Below are 13,281 nucleotides of genomic sequence, written 5' to 3' on the forward strand. Positions count from 1 at the left end.
TGTTTTCAAGTCCGTTGCGTAACACAAGTATTTTTCTCTCCCTCAATGCTGCCTGCTCAGCTGGAGCTGCAGGTAGGTTGGGTTTGGGTTTTTGTTTTGTTGGGTTTTTGCTGTATCTAATCGAATGGTACGTAACAACATCGCCTTCCGTGTTGTTTTGTCCAACTTGTTTAGTGTTTACCCATTGACCTTGCATCATAAATTGTCACATTTGTTCTTCTTCAAGCAGCCAATGTCCAGAACTGTTACATGAATAACAATTCACGTTCTTCTAGTCCTTTTCATAGTAATTAATTGCAAATTTAAGGTGAATATTATAGGAGTAAGGATCATTCAAGTTCACTTATTTAATCTCTGAACATCTGAAAAGAGAAGACTGATAAATGACAATGTCTAGATCTTATTTTGGAAAAGAGTAAATATTTTTTAGACTTCCTACAGAGAAATGGCAGCTGTGCAGTTTACTTTAAGTACAGTATGGGCGACAGCATGCTGTGGGATTTCCTGCATGCAGAGGACTTCCAGCTTTGCAGCTCTCCAACGTAAAAATTCTCGTGCAATATTCAAATGCAGGCGCAGGGCACGCTGGTGTTATTTCTACAGGCCAGCAGCACCGGTTCCTCTACCGGTCAGCACTGGTATCAGGACTGAAATGGCTCTATAACATTTGTCTGAAGGGATAACAATCATGAAACATTGCAGAAAAGGTAGATTGAAGGAAAGCACACGCCAAAACAAAGCAGGGACTGAGAAGAGAAATTGTGCACAGTAAGAGTGGAGAAAAACAGAAGAGCAGCCCAATATATTAAACTTCAAAATGAATATTCATGCAACACCTGTTATGTTCACTTCACAATATTCTTAGTTTTTTTACAATAATAAGAAAAGTAAATTCAAGTTTGACCATGTGTAGTCCACTACCCTTTGAGCAGACCACAGAATCCATCAGAGTTCCTCTTGATTTGTATTTCATCTTCTTTTTCAGTCTCTCACACGTGATAGATGCTAAATGGCGAATTGCTCACAAGTTCTCACCTCTTGCTTGTAAACCTGCCATTCTGCCCCTGCTGTAGTGTTTTGAAACTCTCTTCTTTTTGGTAATAACAAAAAGGTTGAATGTGTGTTCCACCAGAAGTTTTCCAGGCGATGCTAAACCACTGCTGCACATCTCTGTGGTGATCTTTGGTGCAGAAGCTGATTTTGTAAAGGGCTGTGGAATTTCATAAGCCCTGCTCCTGTGTGAAAGGCAGGGCACGAGCTTGCCCTTTCTTTGTATGGCGGCTGAACTTTTCACCCAGTCCTCCCAAATCGGTTAGAATTGCAGCTTTTTGAAGGCCCAGGTCTGTACTTCAGAGAGGACTCTGTTTTATTTTACAGAAAAATGCCACGCTAAAGACAAAAGTTAGCTCAATCAGCAGAAAACAGGGACTGGAGAGGAAAGGTCTGTGTTGTGTTGTAACTGCAGGTATATCCCTTAAGTTCTGCCTGTCCCAGCCTCCTCTTCTGTAAAATGGAGACAGTATCTATGACACAAAAGCATTTTTTTGAAGTTCAGGTTCACTGATCATCTGGTATATTTAATCTTGGACAATATTTGGATGTGGAGTCTACGTAATAATAAAAGTTAACGGCTTCTTCAATCTTTCTTTCAGAACGCAGCTCTTCAGCACCTCTTCATACGGAAATCCTTTCGCCCCTTCAAATGCCTCCAGTGTGGGAAGGCCTTCCGGGAAAAGGACAAACTGGATCAGCACTTGAGGTTTCATGGACGGGAAGGGAACTGCCCTTTGACTTGTGACATCTGCAACAAGGGCTTCATCAACAGCGGTGCTCTGGAGAGCCACATGAAGTTCCACATGGACCAGAAAACATATTCCTGCATTTTCTGTCCCGAGTCCTTTGACCGGTTGGATCTGCTTAAGGATCACGTGGTCATCCATATCCACGATGGCTATTTCAGCTGCCCTAACTGCAAAAAACGCTTTCCAGATTTTATCCAGGTGAGACGCCATCCTGATTTGAAGCACTACCTTCCGGGTCTCTCGCAAGCAATCTGTTTATGAATTTTTCAGTACTGTTCTTGTGTAACGCTGCATGTCAGTTAATTCTTGTAAAATAAAGGGGTCCACATCAGTCAGAAATTAAAAAGGAAGAGTGACCAAGCACTGCTAGATGTTGTCTTCTGCAACCAAAGTGCTCTTTCCACTCAATTGTCAGATGTTTTCCCCCCTGGGCTTCAGGAGGGTACTTTATTCCTCCTCTTCTCTGCATATGGTTGAGGAGAGGTTGCACTGGAGTCTGGAGTGGCTTTGTGCAGCATGCAGAGCCATTGGAGAAGATCGTTAATAAAATTTAAGGATGCTATTTCGATCTGCAGTAAGGAGAAGCTGAGATGTACCGTGCGCATACTCATTATCCTTCATAGGGACAAAGAGGTTGATATGTCTTGCTGAGCTGCCTGACTGAAATTGAAATGTAGAAATCCCGTTTAAGTCGAGTAATGGGAACTGATAGACTATCCAGTAGGCTAAAGGGGAAAGGATGGGGAAAAGTGATTTACTAATACAATTCCATCCTGGCAAAAAAAAAACCCTTTATCTTCTGTAAATGTTAAATGAGGAAAAATGTTGATCATCTAGAAATGCTGTACTGCAACCTAATTCCTCGTGAACTTTCCTGAGAAACTCAGCCAGTCAGAAGAAGATTTCACAGCTTTTTTCCTAGCTATTCAGCTCTATTTTGGAATTTAAAGAGGATTTCTTATCATTTGGTGCTATTTGAATAATTAAGCCTAGTCACCATAGATGGCTGCCTACTTAAATACTTTTATGTGGAACCGTTAAAGATACCAAGTTGTTCCATGTATGATCAGTATTAGAAGGTGGTAAAGATTTAATTAGAGATCCGTTTCTTGAGAAGTGCTTGGATTTCAAATGTCAAACCTCATTAGTTACTTTATTGGGGAAAAAACCCAACCCGTTAGATGCTTGAAGAGGTCGAGGATAGTCCCAAATACTTTTTAAGCCAGAGCGGGTTAGAAAACTCTTACAACTTTTTTCCCCTCTCTCTCTTTTTTTTTTTTTATTTTTCCCCTTTTGCTAAGAGTTTCCTAGCCTCTTTCACCACGCACTCTTCTCTTTTGAATAAATTCCATTTTTATACAATCTACAATTCTAGGTCAAGAAACACGTGCGCAGTTTCCATTCAGAAAAGATTTACCAGTGTACAGAATGTGACAAAGCTTTCTGCCGTCCCGACAAGCTGCGACTCCACATGTTGCGACACTCAGACCGCAAAGACTTCCTGTGCTCCACGTGTGGCAAGCAGTTCAAGGTAAGATGACTCTCGACTGGATCATTCCTGATACAGGTGGAGAACACCGTTCTTTACCCTCCTTCAAGTAGATAAGCTCATGCTCTCCAAGGTGAAGGAAGCTAGCGTGTCTAAACACGCTGGACTTGCCCGCAAGTTGCATGCAGTGCTTGGTGTCGTGTGTGAGCTACGACGTTCATTTCTGATGCACAAGGGGCAAGATCCACATCAGCGTGCTCTGTTATAACAGCGTGTCTCATGGATAAGATCTTATTTCTAATAATTTTAACAGCAAAAGAAGCTTCATCTGCTCCTTAAGATCTGGGTCATTATGCAGCACAATTGCCAGCTGCTTGGCTTGTGTCACTTTTATCAGTTCAGTTAAGAAAACTTCTTGCTGATATCAGTGGGTTAATAGTATTTCTGGCTGAGGTGCCTGTGTCCGTGAGGTGCATCTTGTCAGCACCTGACATCCAGATGCCTTTCCAGATCCCTCCGGTACAGACGGAGCGGAGCGCGAGCCAGGTAGACGGTTGTGGCAGCAGCCTGCTCCTCGGCACTCGGTTTCTCGTGGGATACTGAGGGACTGGATGTGTCTGGGTGAAGCACGTTCCAGTCAGTGCGTGTCCACAGAGGCTGGATTGGTTCAGTACTTCTGTAGGATTTGAGGTCCTCCTCAGTCAAGAGCATAATTTGATGCAAGTTTCCAGCTGTACAGAGTTGACTACTGATATTTTAGTTAAATTCCAAGAAAAACCAGAGTGAAAGGGTTCATTCTCAGTGAAACTACTAAACTAGCATTCATTTGGCTCCTGCTTTTGTGGCTGAGCAACCTCAGCTTGGTTTGAAGAACAAACTGAAGCCCAAAGGAAGGCTTGCTACTGAGCTGTTGAGCGCTGAGCACGCAACTCTAGCTCGTGGCAGCACTGGAGAGCAAAAGCCGAAGAGATCTCTGAACAACTTGTGTTGTGGCTCTTTCTTATAGCAGGCAGTAAGTGATGGCGGTATTTTTCTCCCCCGTTGCTCTCTCCCTAGAGGAAAGACAAGCTGCGAGAGCACATGCAGAGGATGCACAACCCAGAGCGAGAGGCCAAGAAAGCCGATCGACTCAGCCGCTCAAAAGCGCTCAAGCCTCGGATAGCTTCCTCCGATTACGAAAGCTTCATGTTCAAGTGCCGACTCTGTATGATGGGTTTCCGCCGGAGGGGGATGTTGGTGAGTGTCTGTGTGCTCTGCCTTCTCTTACACCTTCTCTACTGGCTTTTGATGAGTAGTTAAGGAACAAAGAGGAATTGGAATTGCAGAGGTTGGAACATAAGGATGCTGTGAAACTGGGAGGATTTTGTAGCTGCGTTGAGATTGTGTCTTTTTTCAAAACTGTCTTGTCTCTTCAGCAAATCTGTGCCTTTGCGTATTTCATTGCCTGTGTTGCATGTCTGGTTGTCACTACCACATCTCTCCACCAAGTAATCCTGATGGATGTGGAACGTCTTTAGCAGAACATGAGATTAATATCTTGCCTAGTTCAGCTTTACTGCCTCAGTTTTTCTTACTGTCTCTTCTATTTTTTTGCTTCTCTCCCTTCTTGAGGGGCCTCTCCTGGCCATGTCATGTAACTGCCGCTGTGTAAAGGGTGTTATGCAGCAAGAGATCATCTTTGCAGATATTTCATAAGGGTTGTGATCTCTGCTAGCAAAGGCCTCCCTGGGTAGCGGTCCTTTACATTACCCCACTCGCAGCTGCAAGAGAGTTCTGGCAAGCTATTTTAACCCTTCCCCTCTTATTTTGATGAGAGAAACTGTAAATGAGATCTAGCAAGACCATGCTTACCTTCAGCAGCTGACTGTGAATGCACAAAAACCCTCGCAGCAGCAAACGCTTCCGGTGCTGCTGGCTAAAATTGTTACAGTTTGGGTTTGGCTGTTATCCATGTCCAGGAGAAGAAGAGAAGCAGCAATTGCTTGGCTTCCATCTCTCTTGTTCTCTTTTTTCTTTATCCTAAGGTGAATCATTTATCAAAGAGACATCCAGACATGAAAATAGAAGAGGTGCCAGAGCTCACGTTGCCCATCATCAAACCCAACAGAGATTACTTCTGTCAGTACTGTGATAAGGTACGTAAGGAGGTCACCTCTCGGAGGGTAGCTCAGGCCTAGACCTGTATGCAGTTGATTTGTCTCTGCATAGAAACATCTGGCAGAGTTTGTAGCTTTTTTTTTTTTTTGAGGTGCTTGCCAGCAACATTTCTGTATCACTGTCCAAAAGAAATTAAGGTGCAATGCACTTAGGCCAAGGCAGCTGGATACTAATGGAAAACTGCAGTTCTCCTTTTCTGCTGTCTTTGAAGCTGGGAAAGCTTAAATACTGCGATCCAGCAAGCAGCCACCCACCCTTAGTCCTGTATCACTTTTTGCAACCCAGGACTAAGTATCCTGTCTGTCTGTACTTCCTGAACACTAATTTATTTTGGTTTCTGTGTCAGTTCTAAAAGTTAGTCTTTAACTCCTTTTATTTCAAACTGCTTACTTAGTCACATGCCAGTAATTCCCAGTGTTCAGTGGAGCCTGAAGCTTTTTTGCACTGCCTTTGGGTTCCTGTTCGAACTCCCTGGCTCTTGCTTTTTCTGCGTGTGCGCCTTTATTTAACAGGGAGTGTATTTTGACTGACTGTTCTTACCCTCAGTACGTTCTTCCTTCTGTTTAAGGGGAAAAAGATGGATAGTCTTAAATAATATTACAGGATATTCGTGTGTTGATGTGCCTAGAAGGAATTTTAAGATACGTTGATCACTGAAGGCTATTAAAACCATTTGATGCTTTGTGTGAGAGCGGAGGCATCAGCCCTTATGACAAATTAACACTGGACAAATTACAGCTTTGGTGATCAGTGGCTTCTCTGACATTTGAACTTCAAGTATCAGGCAAAAAAAGTTTTCTTCTAACGTTCCTGTCCTGCTTTGCTTTGTTGTGGCACACAACATGTTCTCAAATGGCTTCTGAAAGCTACGCAAAAAGGAGTTGCGTTTACAGATGGATTAAATGCTAAGGTGTATGTGCATTCATCCGTTATGTCGTAATTGTTTGGGGATTTAACTAAACATTTTCTAAAGCAACGTGCAGACTTTCTAGACAAAGACAACTGGTAGCGGTTTTTTGCGGAGGCATCAGGATGACACCATTTTCATTCCAAATCTTTACCCTCAGGTGTACAAGAGTGCCAGCAAACGCAAAGCGCACATCCTAAAGAACCACCCTGGTGCTGAGCTACCTCCAAGCATCCGAAAACTGCGCCCTGCAGGCCCAGGAGAGCCAGATCCCATGCTGAGCACCCACACGCAGCTGACGGGCACCATAGCCACCCCTCCGGTCTGCTGCCCTCACTGTTCCAAACAGTACAGCAGTAAGGTGCGGGGGTTTTTTCAGACCGCCTGTCCCCGGTGATGCTCTTTCTCTGTCATCTGTCAGTCTGCAAGCAGAGCTCTTTGATTCTTAGTCAGAGTACTGGGTTCATGCTGCGTGCTGACAACAGAGGCGCAGCCTGCTCATTTTACGGCAAAAGGGCTCTCTAAATAGAGGGCACGGGTTTGAAAGAAGAAATGGAAATGTTATCAGAGTGTGGAAAAGCTTGGGAACTGCTCAGTAACAGTTAAAAGGGAGAGGAGCAGGGAAACAAAGTGCAGAGAAGGTGACCTCTGGAAAAGGTCCTCAAAATATTTGACTCTCTTGGAGTAAAAATCTTATGGGCTGTGATGTTTGGGGCAATATTTCAGTATTGGATAGCCCTAATTGTGGAAAATTGGTGATCTTTGCTGATGAGAGCATCCCATAGTGTGAATCTTGATGCTGTCTTGCTGAGAGAAACCTAAAAGCTTTAATCTACAGTGCTGTTTGATTTCAGTCGACCTGAAGCAGAGCTGCTGACTGTTTTTTCTAATTCTTTTCCACCTCTCTGTAGACGAAGATGGTACAACACATTCGCAAGAAGCACGCGGAGTTTGCACAGCTCCCTAACACGATACATGCCCCGCTGGCGACAGCCGTCATCAGTTCCGCTCCCGCCGTTCTAACCACTGACAGCGCTACCGGAGAGACTGTTGTGGTAAGGATTCAAGGCGTGTTAGATCAGGTGCTAAGTATCTTTCTACATTTTGGAAATACAGTTGTCAAGACAAGTGTAGCTCTAGCAGGTGAGGAGGAAAGATGGAATATGCCTCAGAAGCGCTTTTCGGCTTGGAAACGAAGTCAGCTCTCTACAAATGCAGGGTTTTTGTTGTCTAATAGAATATTGTCAAGTCTGAAGATTAAAATAACTTTATTATATGTTAAGTTGGCCCTTAGTGGTCCTGACTAGCATTTGGACAGAAGAGAGCAATTCCCGTGGATGATCCCCGGTGATTGCTTATGACCCCATCCTTTGTACACATTAAGCTCTTGCAAATAAAGGACCAGGCCCAGTGGTTTAAGTGTAGATTCAGAGTGATAAGAGAACTCCAGGCCTGCAAAAGCGTGAAACCCAGTAGGCAATATGTAACGATGGTCTGTATCTCTCTCTTTACCTGCTCAGACAACAGATTTACTGACACAAGCCATGACAGAGATATCCCAGACCCTCACAACAGACTATCGAACTCCCCAGGGAGATTACCAGCGAATCCAGTACATCCCCGTCTCCCAGTCCACAACTGGCTTGCAGCAGTCTCAGCACATACAGCTGCAGGTTGTTCAAGTGGCCCAGGTGAGTAACCTGTTGAGGGACTTGATGTGCTTTTGACCTCCCTCCGCGTCAAGCCTAGGCTTTCTTGGGGCTGTAGCGCTGGGAAGTTTAAGGAGTAGTTACAAACATTATGTCCTGGACATAAATAGTCCTGCCAGTCTTCATCAGCTTGCTGGAGAGGTATCAACCCAGTCCTAATTTAGTTCTATGCGTCTGGGCACCTTTGCTGGAGTCTGCTCGAGGAAGGTTTTCCAGCAACTGGGAAAGTGGGTCAGCAGGTGACCCATTTTTGTAGTTGAGAAGAGCAATTTGTACTTCCTTGATCTCAGTGAGCCACAGCCAAAGTTTGAAAGCACTTGCTTTTTCCTTTCGTATCATCTATGAGAATATTCATTCTCTACGATGCTCAACAGCCTCCTAAAAATAAAATCAGAGTGTAACTAGAGCAACTGAGCTGAGGAAAATAACTCGGGCAGTTGTAAGAAATCACCGTAGCCTTCAAATCTACTATCTGTTGGGTGAAGCTGAAACTACCGCGTGTGTTTGAGTCTGAAATTCTCTGTTCTCTCTGGCTCTTCATCACAAATTAAGTTATGAATTTGGTTAATGAAGGCCTGAAGAATGGCCCTGGTTAATATTGCCTGTGGCTGTTCTAACGATACAAGAGCATGAATACTGATTCCTGCGGCTAATACTAATTTTATCAAGGTCTGAGACTTGCAATTAAATCTCTGCAATTGGTATCATTAGCAGGTGTTGCTCAAAAAAACCCTTAAATCAGTAAGACTCAGAGCACTTGTCTTGATACCAGCTATGTCAAACTGCAGTATTGGACATCCAGATCATGAGTATATATGTTTTATAGAAATATGCTTACGAAGAAGGATGCTCAAGTGATTGACGCGAACCCTGGTTTTCAGACCCTTTGGTTTGAGTCCAGCCTCTGCCATGGACAGCTTGTATGACCTTAGGCAAGTCTTTTCCGTCGAGATCACTGAGACGTGACCATCTCGGTGCCGCTACATCTGTTAGGTGTGCTTCTTTATCTCCCAGGAGTGCAAAGAGGGTAAACGCAGGCTTGAACAGGAGTGCTCCATGGCCTCACTAAGGCTCATACCTCTTTGTTCCAGGCCTTGTATCACGGAATAGGTTTACATGGCTGTTTCTGCAAAGAATCTGAAGTATATGCCTCTGCTTTAATTTTTATTACTTCTGGTTTTTCCAGGCTACCTCACCTCACCAGTCCCAGCACTCCACAGTGGACGTCGGGCAGCTTCACGACCCCCAGGCGTACACCCAGCATGCCATCCAGGTGCAGCACATCCAGGTCACAGAGCCGTCGTCAGCGACTCAGTCGTCATCGCAGGTATTTCACTCTTCTCTTGCAGGAAATGTTTCCCCTACCAGTCTGCTCAGCTGGCATGTTTCATGCACTGAGGCAGGAGATGGTCTTTTCGTTGTCATTCAAAGGACCACACATGGAATAACTCTCACAAGAACACTTCTGAGATCATCAAGTAGTTCCCAGGTGTTCCTAAGGTGTATGGAGGTGTCTTGTTGTCTTTTTTGTGTGGGTTTTTTGCGGTGGTGGTGGGGTTTTTTTTTTGTGGGGTTTTTTTGTTTTTTTGGTTTTTTTTGTTTGTGGTTTTTTTTTTTTTTTTTTTCTCCGACAGTGCATACAAGGTAGAGATAAATGGCTGGGAACAGACAAATTCACAGCTTAGATCAAGTTAGCCGATTGAAAGATGTAAAAGGAAACTGGCAGTCCTCAAATACATCAAGTTAGCTGTTCATGCTGTCGGGCGGTATTTAGCCTCTCATCTTGGTTCTCTGCCACAGACTCGCTATGTAACCTTTGGCAAGCGACGTCTCTATTTTGGTTTCCCGACCTCTGCTTACGAACCATAGAGTGAACCAAGTTGGAGGAGAAGGAGGAGTTGAGCTTGATATAGAACCGGCTGCCTGCCCCTGTGTTTTCCTTTACAAAGGATATGTTTGTAACAGTACGGAGGTATGAAATTCTGAACGCACTGAGAACTCTTACACCTTTTCTTTACCTAGGTTGGTGGTCAGCCTTTGAGTCCCTCCTCACAACAATCTCAGCAGGAACTCAGCTCCTCACAGATGCAGACGACTACATCGACACCAAACCAAGCCCTCCAGCAGCAGCAAGGGTCTTCAGTTCAGCACACGTATCTTCCCAGCACGTGGAACTCCTTTCGGAGCTATTGTAAGTGTCAGCAGTAGCTCTCACCAGTAGTCTGGCCAGTGTTTGGGACTGGTATGTGCTCTATTGTTCCAGCTACCAAACAGGGTAGTATTTTCAGAGCTGCTTAAGCTTCATGATTAATATTCATAGAGATATAAGATGATAAACGGTTTTAGACAAATTAAAGTGGTTGTACTAGCTTTTCTGCTGTAGGTCTGTAATTATCTGATACGTGGTTTGGGCAGGCAGACTGGGCTCCTTTACCCCAAAGAACTTGCATTCAGCAAGAACCTACGTGTGCGATAGCAGCTTGTTTACATCTGGATGGATGCTTGAGAGAATCCTGCAGAAGATGAGGGTGACATGAAATGATTTCTCATGTCCATGCAGCTCTGGATGGAAATTCTGTGATTTCTTGGGCGAGAATAGCATGTGTTGTCTGTGCCTGAATTGCCAAATCTGCAGCTGATGTTAGCTGGCATAACTCTTGCAAGGCTTGACACTACTTGATTATTTCTACTCAGCAACTGTTGTTTCAGGCTTGAAATCTTACTGACATAAGACATGATCTTTCAAGGTGGTCTTGGAGTTTGACTGAAGGTCTTGATTCTTCAATTTCCATTTTTTAGCATCTGAGATTCAGATGATGACCATTCCCCAAGGCCAGTACGTGATCACAGAGACCGCTGTGGGTACACCGGTCACCACTGTCAACACAGGGCAAGTGAAAGCAGTTACTCAGGTACGGAAAACAATCGCGGCTCTTTTTTTTTTTTTTTTTAATCCAGACTTTCAGAATAGTTGTATTAAAAAAATCATTATTTTAATCGGTAGTGAAGGGTTAATTGTGTAATTAATTAACCATTCATAAGTTAACAAATTGCAAAGTAGTCCAGTGTACTTGAAAAGAAAGGATAAGGGTGATATCACTGTCAAATACATTTAAACGAAATAGAACTTGATTTCAAGGTTCCTTGCTCATACTAAAGTGTCTTCCAGTTCAGCAACAGGGAAGTTACAGACTATTAGAGCAGAAAAGTTAGAGAAGATGCAACAATTACAGCTTTATTTTTTATATTTCTCATGCAGACTCACTATGTGATCTCTGAAGGTCAGCCTGACCTGGATATCAAACAAAACTCCTCGCTCTCCAGCGAGGTCCAGGTCGGCGTTTCCCAGCCGCCAGCCCACGCGGATACCTTGGAATCGCAAACCAGCAGCCAGCAGCAAACCACCCAGTACATAATCACTACAACCACCAACGGCAGCGGCGGCAGTGAGGTGCACATCACTAAACCGAGAACTTTCTCAGCAGAACACGAATGAAGAAGCCTCCTGGTGTCGCTTGCTTGTACTTCTCACCTCCCCCGCAAGCCCTGGAGCTCAATATGTATTCAAATTTACGCTCAACTAAAATCTTGGAGCTCTTGTTAATGCTTTAAGAGGGTTTAAGTCCCCAGTGACCATGAAGTACCCTCAAAATCCTTCTGGGATGCCGTTTTATGCAGCTTTTAACAAAAAGGACAAGAGGAGAAATGAAATCTCTGCTTGATCTGGACTTTATCTTTTGGCATGTCTGCTGATCCTTATTTTTCCTTTTTTGGAAGTGTCTCCAGTAAACAACTCTTATTTCAATTGTTTGAGGGGAAAAAGCTTGCCTAACTGAAGGCTGACTGGCAGATTGTTGTATGTATATATTTCATAGGAGCCGTTAAACGGGATGCCATCATGTCATTTGCCGGAGTACGGCAGAACCGCTTCCCGTGTCTTTGTTTCAGCAGCCAAGGTGAAAGGGAATAGACCAGCTCGACGCGAGCAGACTGCCTGGAGGAAAAAAAAAACAGCAGCAGCAAAGCGGCGGCTCCTTGCGTACGCGTGCGGGGATGGAGATAACAATGAAGCTGTGAAGATGTGCCGAAGCAGTCCATTAAATTATTATTTTTCCAACCCTCGAGAAGTGTTTACATGCTGTCTGCCCTGCCCTATTTTACCAAGCAGTTGCAGAAAGAAGGGAAAGTGCAGTCTTAAACCCATGTCACTTGGAACAAACTGATCAAAAATAAATAAATGAATAAATAAAGTGACCAGCCCTGGACTCAGGAAACGGATAAGAAACGTGCTGGTGGACCACTCCTGATGGGACACAAAGCCATCTGTGAGGGTTGCCTGCCTTGGTAGACCTGACGTATGTACAGAATTTATGTTGAATTTAGGGACCAGGAGGAAGGGGAAGAGACGGTTTATCTTTTAAGGCAGTGTAATTTTATTTTATTTTATTTTCCTAATGTAACTCGGAGGTCTGGTTGGTTGGTTATTTAATGCGTTCTGTTATTTGTGAGGACGTGACTACACCTCCAGTGACTCCTGGTGAGATATACTGTGTCTGTCTAAACCTCCTCTCACTCTGCTGGAAAATTCAGCCCACAACGCCTGTGCGTGACAGGATAAATTTATTTATGAAACAAAAGCAAAGGAGGATATTTTGTCTTAATGGCCCTTGAGACTGAAGAACTGAGAGAGGGTTGTTTTTTTTTTTCATTAGTTTTCTCTTGTGCTGCACTGAATGTGAATCCAGGATTTTTTTTGCCATTTTTTTGCAAATTCACTTGAAGTCATGTTGCTGAGGGCTTCTGAATTGCAACATTAGGTGCTGCGATGTTGTTGGTGTGGGAGAAGAGACTAAGATGTTTGTCTTGGCTTTCTTCAGGCTGCTAGATAACTTAATTACGAGTCAAAAAACGGGGATGGGTAATCGGAGACTTGGAAATGGGATATTGCAGGTGGAGGCTGCCGTATAGGAGCAATTTAAAAAGTCTTATAAGTTCTACAGTCTTTATAGATGAGCATCAAACTCTTTCCGCTTAATGACTGCAGATGTGGTACCCATGTTGAGGGATTCGGTGTCCCAGGTTTAACGAACGCCTCGTTGTGACAGAAGCATCATCCCTGGAAATCGAAGTATGATTAATTTTCTGTCCCAAGGAAGGAACTACACTGATTGCACAGAGAGCAGGGGCCTGCTTTTAGGAAGGTGACAGGTTGCATGG

General features: G+C 43.9%; 1 protein-coding gene across 9 annotated transcripts in view; it reads left to right on the plus strand.

Moving 5' to 3' along the window:
- PRDM10 (PR/SET domain 10) overlaps positions 1-12,301 on the plus strand; it is a 38,033-nt gene extending 25,732 nt beyond the window's left edge. For 8 of the 9 annotated variants that reach the window (XM_086766237.1, XM_086766238.1, XM_086766235.1 and 5 more), the window contains 11 exons: positions 1,653-2,000; positions 3,178-3,333; positions 4,348-4,527; positions 5,316-5,426; positions 6,516-6,716; positions 7,267-7,410; positions 7,876-8,046; positions 9,251-9,391; positions 10,087-10,255; positions 10,864-10,976; positions 11,324-12,301. In XM_086766237.1, the coding sequence (XP_086622363.1) occupies positions 1,653-2,000; positions 3,178-3,333; positions 4,348-4,527; positions 5,316-5,426; positions 6,516-6,716; positions 7,267-7,410; positions 7,876-8,046; positions 9,251-9,391; positions 10,087-10,255; positions 10,864-10,976; positions 11,324-11,560 (1,971 nt within the window). In that variant the 3' untranslated portion in view covers positions 11,561-12,301. Of the gene's footprint in view, positions 1-1,652; positions 2,001-3,177; positions 3,334-4,347; positions 4,528-5,315; positions 5,427-6,515; positions 6,717-7,266; positions 7,411-7,875; positions 8,047-9,250; positions 9,392-10,086; positions 10,256-10,863; positions 10,977-11,323 lie in introns of those variants that run through there. The other variant, XM_086766243.1, reaches the window with a different exon arrangement.
- The last annotated feature ends 980 nt before the right edge of the window (positions 12,302-13,281 follow it).

This window comes from Chlamydotis macqueenii, chromosome 24, assembly GCF_036417535.1.
Source record: "Chlamydotis macqueenii isolate bChlMac1 chromosome 24, bChlMac1.mat, whole genome shotgun sequence".
Classification (NCBI taxonomy): Eukaryota; Metazoa; Chordata; class Aves; order Otidiformes; family Otididae; genus Chlamydotis; species Chlamydotis macqueenii.